Raw genomic sequence first — 14,259 nt, forward strand, 5'->3', positions numbered from 1 at the left:
GGAGGCCTCGGTTTGTCCAACTGTTATTTAACTGTAATTGGCTGCGTATTTCCCTCTATTGTACGATTAAAGACGAACTGCGAAAAAAAAAAAGGCCTGCTCACACTCAAGTCCTGTTAGAAAGCCAACACATGTGGATCAGTTTTTTTACTTACACACTTAGGAAACTCTGTAGCATGACCAGTGGACGATCGAGTCTCACTAAACTTTTAGTATATTAATAGTGAACAGATAAAATGCTATGGGGAGTTGAAGTAAGCAGTGCAAAAGATTAAGCTGTGCATGCTGAAAGCATAAAGAGCCATGCAGAAAAAGGAGACAGAAGAGCTCTCCAACTAAATATTCCAAATTATCATGGTTTATACATGTATGCATTTAGAAGACAAAGTGTAACTTCAAGAGCTTGTTTTAATTTGACCTTTCATTTTGTTTTAAAAGTTAATTTTAAATAATGTTTTTAATCAGTTCAAGAATTAAAATTGGATGTTGCTACCATCATGTTTCACCAGTTGTGCTACGAAGAAAAGACAAACCAGCCAGTTTCAATCCGTTTTAGTTGATCAAATGACTTTGTCGACATTTAAAAACAGCTTCATTATTCAAAGGTTAAGAAAACTTTTCTCACAGCACCACAATAAATTTTGTCCTGTTCTGGCAGAGAGGAACTTGATGCAAGCTCAACCTCTTTAAACATTTGACATGCTTTCATTCTCTTTATTCTTCAGGTCCAGTACATCTGTTCTTTACCATCAACACTACCTTAGGCTCCTGCTCCTCTGATTTGCTCTTTAACCTTTAACCTCTCACCCTGCCAACCGGCCCCCTGCCATCCACAAGACATCGACCTTCCACAAATCCACAACCTGCTGACATCCTGAAAATTCCAGATTTTTCTTCTTGGGAAAGGTCAGAGCTCACGATGTTGAGCCGGCATCATGATTCCCTGCGATGTACCCCCACCCCCGCAAAAAAACAACAACAACATCTTAATTAATCACACTATATAGCCCAGTGCTTTCAGTTTTTGCGCAGTTCCAAATTTTTTTTTTTTCTGATAACATAATGAGGTTCCCGATCACAATTCAAATTACATTCAAAACTGTTCAATGAACACAATTTAACCAGTAAATATTTTATTGTGCAAAAACACCAAACAAATGTTTTACACAAACTAAAAACAGCAACAAAATTTGAGATTATTTAAATTCAATTAGATTAAATAGGCAAGAAAATGCCGATCAGATTGTGAGTGTTGGATGATAATAAATATATTACAATAAAATCAAAATAGCCTAACAAAAATTAAATTTAATGTTAACATCCCTTATGCCAGGCTATACTTCACTTTCTGCATTCAGACAGTGTGCACAGATGTCCCGCGAACACTTCTGATGACAAAAATCCCCCCACTCCTCCCCTCCTCCCCAGTGTCATCGTCCATCGCAATGTTTCATTGTAGTCATCGTCCAATGCCAATTTGGTAGACATCGCCCAACCCTAATCAGAGCAACATCCTACTCTGCCACACTAAACATCTTTTCCTTAAACTGGAATAATATGTGAAACACATGCAGGGGAAAAAGCCCTCAAACTCAAATTCTGGAGGTGTGACTCTATCTATTCTCCAGTGTTTTTATTGGAAGGCAAGGCTATTGAAAAGCATGCTGTGAGTGGCGGTTATTATCAAATGTCCCATCAGGAGTGACAGATAGGGACTGTCTCACACTTCCCGTCCGCTCCACCAAGTGTCATTTGCGCCTCAGCTAGAAGAGATAATTAGGCTCTCGACCAAACTGTGACAGGATCCAGTCTGTCCAATTCTCACACTATTATCCTTCTGTCTCCGTCCGCTTGGCAACATGGAATTGAGACCGCTGTGTCTCGGGGTCAGTTGGATGAGATGTGTCTTAGACGAGACAATGATGAAATGGCTCTCTGATAACAGACATATACACCATATTTCCACTTTTCCAGGATTTCCCAACCAGGGAGTTGCAAACCCCCAAGTCTTCATAAAGGTACTATATTTATTGATGCCAATTTTAGTTTAATAATAATATTATAATTATTACATGAAATTAAATTAAACTAAAGAATCAAATAATATATATATTTTTTTAAATCTAATTTTTTTCTTTTTGCATTTTCTTAAGAACTGTTTTTGTCCTTTTCCTAAGAGTTTTTGTTCATGCAAACATCATAGTTTATGCCAAATGTAATTTAATAAAAATGCATAATTTTGAAATCAAATTAAAACATCACAAACCTACTGTATTTCCATTATTTGTATAGCTAAAGCTATTCATTACTCAAAAAGAAACCTTAAAACATCAATCAAATCAAATCAAATCTATTTCCATTAATCTTATGGCCAAAAATTATTCATTTACAATCACACAAAGTACTTCAATAAAAACATTTCAAAAATGCATTTTTGCATATTTCTAAAACAGTTTGCCCATGCAAAGTCGTTATTGTTGCCAAATATAATTCAATAACAATGCTCCAGTCTTAAAATTAAATTAAAATTTATCCTATGGGAAAAATAATTATTATATTCAATGAAAATGTAAAACATTACTTAAAATCAAAGTACTTTAACAAAAAAAAGTACATCAGAACAGTTTTTGCCCATGCATAAGTTGTTAGATGATATTTGGGTGAATTACTATTCTGTTGTGTTTCAGGTGGTTGCTATAGTGTTGCTAAGTGGGTACTTCCTGGCCAGATTCACCTTGAACTCTTCTGGACCCTAGATATTCCTCAAGTCCGCCTCACAAGTATAATAGCAAACCGTATTCACACAACTTCCCTCAAAAAAACACAAAACTCATCTTTATAGGACAAAAGGTGTGGGACGAGTCACACACCACAGTTTAGTAGTTAGGGTTAGGGGTCTGTTTAAACAGTAGTAGTGACGCTTACCTTAGCAAACACTGATAATTAGATCACAGGGCTTTAGCAGACAACCCAGCCGCCCCACACAAGTAAACTCTACGCACGCTGCGCATTCACCCTGTTGTCCTTTCACATTCCCCACCTTCCTTATTTTCTCACCCTTCCCATTTTCTACTCCAGTTAAATCCCAACACTCTTCCATAGCCGCTCCTTTTCTTTCCTAATCACAATCGCCTTTCAAATTGTAATTTCTGCAAGCTTTATTGTCCTGACAATGGCATGCCCAGCCAAAAGCACAGGCCTCTCAGGGGTGCCCACGGAAACACAAGCATCTGGGCAAATCTCATTGGCCAACTTTCCCTCCAAAACCTCACATGGACGTTGATTTGAGCACACCACTAACTTTAAAATTGAACGTGTTATCTGATCTGTACTGTTGTGCTACAGGCATGAATTATGCATCAAATCATGCGGCTTCTTGAGGAGAGTTGTGCTAGTTGGTTTCTAATGGATTTAATGAATAAAATGGGCAAAAAAAAGAAAAAAGTTACCTCTTTATGACCTTAAAAGTTACCTCTGTATGTCTTGAGCCAGTAAGCAACCACCTAGCAAGTACCTGATATAGGCCTACTCAGGAAACCACACAAATTTGAGCAAATCCTCAACTTTAAAATTTAGCATTTACCTAAAATATACATGTAGAACTTTTTTTTAAATAATTTTTATATTTACTATTTTACATATAAAAAGAAATCAAATGAATTTCTTTCAAACGCCTTTGTGTTACCTAATATACAGCATATACAGCACACATGTATTAACAAAAAAACACTGCAACGGTTGACAGCAGCCAACTGCCGCATATAAAAATTATGGGGGGGAAAAAACAGTTTAGTTTGTTTAGTGGGAGAATGAGGCTTTATTCACCCATGAAAACATAATAAACAAAGGGTGTGAGCTGGCACTTTTATTGCAGGGACTTAGCATCATGATTTAGGACAGAGAATGATTCACCCAGGAAACCCCCTACTGTATGCAGGTGGTCAATCTAAGGCACGCTTATCGAAAGGCTGAGCATCTCTCACACTTCTGGTGTTACTGGTTCCGGTATTGTCACTGCTGTGATCAGGAACGTCTGAGTTGCAAGAAAAAAACCCTCAGGCTAAAGAGGCAGAGAGAATGGAATTGGGGACAATTCCAATTTCAAAAAAAGACTGATGGCAGGAAAGTCAGCGAGAGATTCGTTTGGATCTCCAGCCAATGTTTTAAACATCATCAAAGCTCCGTTTGACTGTGTCTAATTCTGTCCAAACCAACAGGGCACACACGCACACTAAAACCCTAGCAGAACCACTCCAATGACAATAAATAAATCACACAATCCAAATAACAATGATCCGAACCAAGCTTATGCGATTCCACATTTTCCACCATTGGGTCAGCCTGGCCATACCTCTGGTTCCAACCGCAAACCTTATGGAGCGTCAGGGAATGAGAGAATAAAGGGTGAAGATCTTCAACTATTGTGCTCTAAGGCCTGTCAGATTACATTTGATCCAAGTTTGCTTTCCCACACTTTCACAAAGTGTTGCTTTCCAACCTCTGAGAAGATTTCGACTGCTCTCCCAGCCTTTATCACGTCTAAAAAGAAGCGACGCATGTTCCAAATGAAACTCTTTTTAGGTTAGCAACGTTGCTGATTCAGGAAGATAATGGAATATATTTTATATAATCATATAACTCTCCCTTAACAGAAAACCAGCTCTGTAAGAATTCTAAACTGATATGCTATCTTAAACAATTACCCCTCCCAGAAACAAAACCTAGCCCTTGGTGGGCTTTGCATGCATCAGGTGGGGGCTGTTGAAGTTTCCCTCCAGGGATGGGCGTTTAATGTCAGGCTTTTTTGTTGTTGTTGAATTGATACATATACTGTTCTTTGGTACAAAAAGTAAACATGTTTAGCACAACCATTCAACTACTTGAGTTGCGTCTGTACCACAAGAAACTGGTGTGGTTAACGCTCTCCACATTTCACTACAACATCCCAGCCTTTCTGCATCACATGACACCACTTCAGCCACCTAATCCTCCTGGTCACATGACCATCCATAATCTTCCATTATATGATAGGAGAGAAAAATGCCAATCATCTTACAAAGTTCCACAACATAGACCACTTAGCATTAGAAGATGAAAAGTTAAGCATCTGACTTTAGACAAAAAATAATGTGATATTGCGCAATAGAACATCTTTTGTATTTGAGACGTTACTCTTAAGGAAACAGTCCATCCAAAAAAGCTGAATCTTTCATTAACTCACCCTTGTGTCGTTCTAAACAAGTGTGGAAAGAAGACATTTCCAAGCTGCTCTTTCCCATAGAAGAATAAAAGGAGTTTCAGTGAATTACAACTTAAATTTGATCGTTCCTCGCACAAATCTATACCAAAAGACTAAAAAGTGGTGCTTTTTTGTCCTTTTTTGGTTGAAAAAAATGTACCCAAAAGCTGTTGATCACAATATGCTTCCATTTTATTGAAAAGAGCAGAACTCCTTCAAAATGTCTTACTTCGTAAAAAGGAAAGTCATGCAGGTTTGGAACAACATGAGGGTGAGTTAATAATGACAGAATCAAATTTTTGGGTGAACTTTCCCTTTAACCCTGCTATGGACCTCTTTTAACCCTGAGGTCAAAGGGCATCTGGACAGTGTTGGTTGGGGGGGTTGGGTGTCTACTTCCAGTGATTGTGTTTGACAACCCTTTAATTAATATAGTGATTAAAACCAGAAGAACAAAAGCAGACTTATCCAACTCAACAGTTCTCATTACCTGCTGCCCCAAACGAAACAGAAAAAAACACATCAATAATCTCAACTACTAATGTTAGAATGTGGCAAAACTGGGCCAAGATACGCCACTGGGAATTTACCACTTCAGAAAGTGCCAAAGAACCAAATACAATGAGTGTTTTTACTTAGAGTTAGGAATGAAAATGATGACAAACCACATCCCGTTAAAAGGAAGTCAGGAAACCTCCAAAAAGAGCAGAGAATCTCGTTTCATTTTAGTTCAAATCTGAAAGCATATAAGGTTATTTTCTTCCCAAACAAACTAATACGGGTTGGTTTGCATCTGCATGCCAAGCAAGCAGGTATGTGTGTGGTCCTCAACTCTGAACAACATTAAACTCAGACAGATGGAGAGAGAGAAAATATGGGGGGAGAAAGGAAAAGAGACGTTATGAATGGAACCACAAAAATCATGAAAGTGACTATTTTGAAACGAGCTGTTGTGAGTATATCATACGAAAAATAATTCCATACATTATAAAACCTCAGGGTTCACGGTTCAAAGACGCCACATATATGCTTAAACCGCTTTCTCCACATAATTATCAGCATTTCAAAGACGTGCTCCATGCAAAAGAAGTACTTCCTAGGGTTTGCATACAGCTATTCATAAAACCTCCAAACCACACATCATTGCAAACCAGCACCTCCTCAGAACTTTCCTGGCTGTCTTGAAGGTCTGAACACAACCCTTTATGAAAAGTTAAATCCCATAAATCTGCACTAACTAATGATGTATGAAGCCATGAGGAATCCTACCTTTACCATGAGAAATTCCGTGTGCCAATGATTTGTTTCACCCAAATTCCTTATTTTCCCCAAGACTTCCCCCAATAAAAACAAAACATTTTCACACGTAGGTGCAGCTGTGTAGGAGAAGAAGGTTGTTTTTATAGCGATTAAGCAGTAAAGAAGCATCTGTTTTCTCGTCACCACTGAAGTATCGAGAATCCCTAACAAGATCCTGCTGTAAACACTGGGAATGTTTCTTGAATGATATTCCTTTGCTCATTTTGCTCATTCCTTACCTTCACGTTCACTTATAGTTTCCACCTTTTCAGCAATCTTTGACGGCGGCCTTGCCACAGACGCCGTTGCCAGGGTCAAAAGTAGGAGCGCACCCAGAAGCCACCCTCGGGTGGACATCCCGTCAGCAGTGGGCGTGTCTCCCCATCCCCCCCTCCTCGGCCTCCCCCTGGACACGGATCCCATCTGAGGGGCTCCACCCAACCATGAACTGCAGGCTGTACGGTCGGTCACTCACTGGAATTCCCACCGATCACCTGGGCTGAGGAGGGCAGCAGACAGGACAGAGACGGGGGCAGGTGATCACCAAAAATAAATAAAAGAGGAGAAACAATTAGAAAAATGTCCTTCGAGGTGCCATACACAATCCATAAACACTCCATAGTTTGGGCCCTACATCTCTAGTGTGAATATTTCCAATCCATTGATTCTGAAGCACAGCTATATCTTGCAAAGAGTGCGTAGGCCTAGTTATAAAAGAGACAGATTTTAACCAAACTTAAGGCCCACATGTCAAAATGCTGTTAAACGAGCCTTGCCACAGACATACCAAAGCTGTGATGCTTTAGACCTACCTTCAGTCTGACACCTACACACTAACCCGACAAAACACCTCCATCAGCCACTGCCTCAAGAGATACCTGCAACTTTGGCTAACTTTCTAAAGAACTGATAGACTAATAATGCAGGAGACAATTTCCAACATCACTATTAAACAGTGATTTATTTTATCAGGACTGCAAACCATCTAGCTAACAAACTATGATTATATTTCTATGTATTTGTTCATACACATTTATGCATTTGGTAGACACTTTTATCCCAAGCACATACATTGATCTATCTATCTATCTATCTATCTATCTATCTATCTATCACAAGACTTGCGTTTCAGTCTTATTCTAAGAGAAACAACTTTATTGGCAGTTTAGAACTCATTTGCACAAACAAAAATATGATTTCATACATTCAAAACAAGACAACGTAAAAGGAATTGAAAACGCGGGAATCAGTAAGTCTTTCAGGCAGTGGACACGCGCACGTCACACTCTGGAGATCTGGCGCGTAAAAGTGGTATTGATCTTCTCTGTGATCGTGCGAGTGCATTTATAGCAGGCTTCGATGCTTGTGAGATGATCGACAGCTGGGGGAGTTCTTCCGTAGAGGTGTTTTTTTTTTACCGTGAGCAATGCAGGATTTTAATGCTATAACACGAGTTCGGACACGAGCACTGTAGTTTATTCTCTAATCATGCGCAATTACATTTAACAGGTTTGATAACTGGTGCACACAGAGATCGCAAGGGGCATTTCTGCTCATGCTGGATAGAAACAGAGCAAATCATCGTCAGTGCTTACCAGGTTTGCTGCATGAGCATGATTTTGAAAAAGATTTCCCAATGCAGTACATGACGTCACCTTTAGAGAACTTTTCTCACGAAAGCATTGTTTTAGAACGTTTTCTGCGGCATATAACGCGTGCACATTCAATCTGAAGGCGTTCCTGAGCATCCTATTGATATTCAAATCAGAATACACAGAAAGGATTTAATGCCAATGCAAAGAAAAACACTGGTGTACTTCTGGAATCAGCTGTTCTGTGTTCTCTGATTACATTTGAATTGTTACTTGAACCTAATCGAAGACCATTAGGAAACACAAACATAACGAGTTTATCATGATTTTATTACTGGAGACTAATTTGGTCACTTCGTGAATGGACAGACTGTATCATTAAATCACCTCTAATTAGTATCTAAATTATGATTACAGTTGATTATTGATTGATTTTTGCAAATAACATTCTAGTTTATTTCAACACAGAGCTTTGCTCTGTGAATTAATCACTAATAGGCAAGTAAGAAATCCATAAGCCACTTGTTTATCATGGCAAAGTAAACTTTCTAAAGCAAACTCATGTCAGTCTGTTTCGTTTTTATAAGATCTTATTGTATCCACAGATTTCAGGGCAGGAAGCCTATGGATACTTTAATTGCAACTATATGATGATTAAAAGACACTTTAAAAAAGAAAGAAAGGCCAGACTGTTCCTGAAAAGCACAAAAATAGGTTGCTTTTAGAATTCAAATCTAAATTTGAATTTGATTTGATTGAAGTGTTCTAAATGATTGCAGTAGCTATATTATGAAGGCATTAAAATTATACTTTGGGAAATCCTGACGTTTGAGGACGAGCTATCTGAGCTAATCTGAGTTGTGGTTTTGAGTGGATTTAACCATTTTGACTTATTTTTGACTTTATGAAGTATTTCGCAAAACAAAAACGTTAATATAACAGTTTTTTTTATGAACGTTTACTTCTATGATTTTATATCACTTATTACATTTGCGTTGTCTTGCATCTTTCATTTAAGACGACATTTTTAAATGACATTTTTCTCATACAGTGAAAGTATAGTATCTGATGTTTCATAATAAGCACAGACTCATAATTTTACCTTTTGCAAGCTGTCTTAATTTTTTTTTTAAATAAATAAAAAAGCGAGCAAGAAGAAATTCACACACACTAAGTGTGCATACATTTAAACTAAGTGAAAATCTTTTGTTAAATAACCTTGACAAAAATGTCTGACAAGGCCATCGCTGATGAAAAGAGAAGTTATGACATTTTCAGTGAACTCCACGTAACTTCAGATATAGCCCAGAATATCCAAATTTGTGCGCATTTAATTTAATATATAATCGTATGCAGTAGTTAAGCTGAAGTCACGATAATTAAACATGCGTAAAGCCGCAATAAAAAAAAAGTTGCATTTCCATAAAAGACAAGCAAACCTCCGCTTAAAATATCAACAGAAACACAAGTAGCCTAACTTACAGAGAAGGAGCTGATAGTGAAGTTCAGGATCCGCATATAAACAGGGAGCTCATGGGCCGAATCCAGACAGGAATGTGACCAAAACTATTCCCTATTCCCAAAGCCAACGGGGCACCAACGACAGGATCGCATGCCAAGAGCGACCCACCGATAGTATCCGTGCGTGTTTGTGTAAATCCTTCCAGGAAAAAAATTACGCGTCCCAGAAACTTTTTTTTTTTTTTGCGTCCGTAAACCAAGTTGTTGTTGCTTCACTAAACGGCTCGTGCAAACGCGCAACAGCCTTCAGCTACACGAGATGCGACAGTGCAACAAACACAGAATAAAACATCCATCCCAAAATACACATCCAGTGACATGAGCGCAGTCTCTGAGGATACTGGCTGTTCTCAGACGCTTTGTCAGGTTTACAGAGATTTTTTCTCTTTCCTTCCAACCCCCTGAAGAAATGTCACTCCCCCCTGAAACCCGAGACGTTTCCTGGCCGATAGTTTTGGGACTCGGTCTTTCTCCTCCAATCACAGAGCTCGAGCTCCCTCCGAGCGACTCGACCAGTTCTGCTCAATCCTGCAAAGTTTGTCCGGAACTGGGGGTCTCCCTCCTCCCCTGCGCGAGCTCCAGTGCTGCAGAATGCCATTCATTCACTGCAACTGCGCCACCTAGTGGCAGATCTGTTGGATCATTAACCCTTTGGGGGTCCCAAAGACCCCCGGGCCTTTTAAATTGCATACATTCTTGACACTTTCAAATTTCATGGATTTGACATTTTAAAACATTCTGTTAGACAAAGAATGTCTGTAAATCAGTGGTGTGCACAGGGGTCCGGGGGGCTCGAGCCTCTCCGGAGGTCTGTGGCACGCCACTGCTGTAAATGTTAACCAATTGCATTGTGACATCTTAAAGATTCATTCAACCTTTTATGTTGGGATATGCTTTGTTATATAAAATTATTCAATGCTGATTTTTTCAATAACCAGTTTCTACTGTACAAAATCAGTACAAGTATGCTGACAACTGAAGATCATTCACTGCTGACAAATCTAACAAAACAGAGATTAAAAACGTAGTCAAAAACGTCCTGAAATAGTTAAGATTTAAAAAATTATAATCAGCATATTAGAATAATTTCTAAAGGATCATGTGACACTGAAGACTGGAGTTATGATGTTGAAAATTCAGCCTTGCATCACAAGAATAAATTATATTTTACAAAAATATTTAAATAGAAACAGTTATATTAAACTGTAATAATATTTCACAATATTATTGTTTTATTTATTTTTTAACAAATAAGTGCAGCCTTGGTGAACATAAGAGACTTCATTCAAAAACATAAAAAAACCTCTTAATTATTCTAAACTTTTGACCAGCAGTGTATTTTTTTTTTACATTTTCTGAAAGACTAAACCAGAGCCTCTAAACAAAATCTAAAACACTTCAGCCTGAACTTAAAATAAATAAATAAATAAGTGGTTATTTTTAAGTGGAATATTTGTACCATATTGTTAAAAAATGTCATGATCAGATCATATTTTTGTCTTGTTTTAAGCTATAATGTCTCTGATTATTAATTTTTCATGGATTCAGGGAAAATTACAGATTTCAGTGCTTCAGAAGATGCGAAACTATTAATCAATATTTAAGAGCTCTTTTTATTTTTAATTTTATTTTATTGGATATTGAAAGAAGTAGGCACTATAAACTGTCTTTCATATGCAAAAGAGCTTTGTAAAGTTTGGTGAAAGGTTTGGAAAGACATGAGGGTGAGTAAATAATGACAGATTTGTAATCTCCTTTAATCTCGATGTAAGCTCCACTACATATCATCCATACTGTTGCATACGGACCCCGTCATTTTCCCAGCATTACTAGCAGTGCCTTCACGCAGCTCCCCTGTGGAGCCCTCTCTGTCCCAGAGTTCACACAGGGGGGCTCCCTAATCAATGACCCCTAAATGTCAGAGACCGAGGGGCCCCCCGCCGCGCTCCACACTGTCCTCTCCATTGGACAGGCCCTTTTCACCGATCCGAAGGAGAAAACTACAGAGTCACGGAGGAGAGCAGGATTTGGAGAGGAGGAGGGAACTGTGGAGAATATGCCTTTCCCTCTTGTTTTCCTCTCTCCTCTACACCAGGCTGCCTGAGCCTCCTGCTTTTTTCCCCCTTCCTCATAAAAGAAACGTTCCCATTCACTCTGAACGAGCCAGCTAATAAGGCTGTTAAAGAAAGCGGTGAATGGGGCCTTCGATCACGGCTTTTCTTTCTTTAGCCCAGATTCTCTCGCTCACTCATACACAGTGAAGCCATCACACACTCCCATAAAAGGTGACAGTTTGGATCGCAATGAGAGGGAAGCTGGAAAAGGAGGGGACAGGCCACAGGTTTAGGGGTGTGAAATAAAAAGGTGGCCTATACAGTCTTTCATGCGCTTCCCCATCACCTGTCCAACCAAAATTCCAATTTTTTTAATCGCTGTCTTACAGGCCTGCCACATTTAGCAAACACAAAAGGACAGCTAGTGAGAATTCTTGTTCTGTTCTTCACTTTCCTCCCCATCCAGCTGAAGATGTTAGGATCCAACCAACGGTTTAAATCACAAACAATATCTGATGAACTAAAATCTTTGTACTAACTCTATAATATTTCTACTGACTCATCTGCAAAATGAGAAAACATAGAAACAGTGTAGAAAAATATAGAGTAAGAACATGGCTCAGTTCAGAATGGAATACTTTTTTACTGCATAATGCAACATGTTTTCACAAATCACCACAACATGTTGCATGCAAGTTGCGCCCTGTCATAAAATTATATTTGCATACTATGTACAGCATGACAGTTTGCTAATCTGAACATAGCCAAGGGGTCTCAAACCAAAGAACATTTTAAATAGTATGCTATAGATGCAACTGTACATTCTTTTTCAGCTAATAGCCTATTGGCCACAACCCTTGAACCAGGGTTCTTATAATTAACTGAAAGAAAAATTAAGACCTAAAAAAGCATTTGGATTACTTGAAATAAAATAAACATTAACTGAAATAAAATAGAAAAAAATACTTGATTTCAGCTACTGTAGTTCACAAAAGATTTCTATTATTCTTTAGTTTAACTTGATGTACTAAAATAAAAATAAAACTGAAATATAAATTAGTAAAAATTACAGACATATTAAAAGAAATAACAATAAAAATGACAAAAACACACAACAAATTTACATCCTAAAACTTTAACTGTATGAAAATGGATAAAAAAAAATAAAACCCAAATGTTTGAAACCTGTTCACATACTGACAAATTTTTCAGCTATTAATGTTCAGAAATGATTGAGTTTGGAGAGATATTGTAATATTTATACATAAAATTGAAATATTTATACTAATAAAAAAGATAATTGCCAATTTTTGGCTCACAATTCTGACTTTTTTTCTAGCAGTTCTGAGTTTATATCTCACAATTCAATAAAAAAAATTCAGAATTTTCTTAATTGCAACATATAAACTCATAATTGTTAGGGAGTTATATCTAGCTATTTGGACTTTTTTTTTTTTTTTACAGAATTGTGCATTCATATCTCATAATTTTGAGTTTTCGTGTGAGACATAAACTGTGAGACATAAACTCAGAATTGTGAGGGGAAAAAAAGACCAAAATTGTGAGGAAAATATCGCAATTATCTTTTTTTTTTTTTTTATAATCCGTGGCAGAAACAGGCTTCCATACAATACCGACTACATGAGTAGAACACATTTCAATGTGAATCAGTCTTAAAACCCTATCATGTCAATTGTCCAACTGAATACAACTATTTACAAAAAAATTGTTTAACAAAAAAATTACACAGATTCATTCTGTTCGCATTTACATACTTTTAGCGTTTAGCATAAGTATGCGATTTGGAAAGCAGCTCATGACATAGTAGTATAAATAAGAAAAAAACACACAATCACAAACACGTCTTGAGAAAGAGTAATCAGAACACAGCCTCCTAATGGATGCTGAACGTTCATTCCAGCTGTTAAGCTAATGTTGAGTGATTTTGGTAAGGCCATCGACACTACTGTATTATTTTACCTCCAAAGGCAGTCACGTGACCGGCCTGCTGTGTGCTGCCCTTCTGTCTATTGACAGCAAGTTATGATTTATGCCAGACAATTGTTTGGTCAGCTTTTGGTTTCAAAACAATTTTACCAAATTGCAGAGTTTGTTTTACTCTGAGAGGAGACGAAAAGAAAAACTATTCACACGGAGAACAAACACTCACTCCTCGCGTCACTATGAGGGCAAGAATTCTTAGAAAAACATGATGTCATGTATCATCTCCCTGGCAACCTGCATGAGAAAAAATATTCATTATGATCATTAAAAAAAAAAACACTTTAAACAGCGTTTGGTGCAATTTGACTTCAGGTGTGCCAAATACTTTAACACCTAAATTATAGAGAACAAAATAATTGTAGGATAATGTCTGTGTAGGTGTTCTTTGCCATGTATTAACATGTTTAGTGCAATAATCCACGAAAGTCAACCATGGACAAGTACTGTAGTTAATCCTGATCCAATTTAGTATAGAGGACCTCAATAAGAACAAAACAGCTTCTTATGGTAATGTGAGTGATTCATACCATGATTCAAACTCACAGCCATG

The 14,259-nt window shown here is 37.7% G+C and overlaps 1 protein-coding gene across 9 annotated transcripts in view; it reads right to left on the reverse strand.

Annotated features, from left to right (window-relative positions):
* Positions 1–10,131, reverse strand: part of LOC109068396 (fibroblast growth factor receptor 2-like) — a 49,475-nt gene extending 39,344 nt beyond the window's left edge. For 2 of the 9 annotated variants that reach the window (XM_042769493.1, XM_042769492.1), the window contains exons 1-2: positions 9,613–10,128; positions 6,778–7,037 (exon numbers count right to left, since the gene is read on the reverse strand). In XM_042769493.1, coding sequence (XP_042625427.1) covers positions 6,778–6,961 — 184 coding nt within the window. In that variant the 5' untranslated portion in view covers positions 6,962–7,037; positions 9,613–10,128. Of the gene's footprint in view, positions 1–6,777; positions 7,038–9,612 lie in introns of all 9 variants that reach the window. The other 7 variants (XM_042769490.1, XM_042769491.1, XM_042769495.1 and 4 more) reach the window with 6 other exon arrangements.
* Positions 10,132–14,259: the final 4,128 nt, after the last annotated feature.

The sequence above is a fragment of the Cyprinus carpio genome, chromosome A13 (genome assembly GCF_018340385.1).
Source record: "Cyprinus carpio isolate SPL01 chromosome A13, ASM1834038v1, whole genome shotgun sequence".
Taxonomy (NCBI): Eukaryota; Metazoa; Chordata; class Actinopteri; order Cypriniformes; family Cyprinidae; genus Cyprinus; species Cyprinus carpio.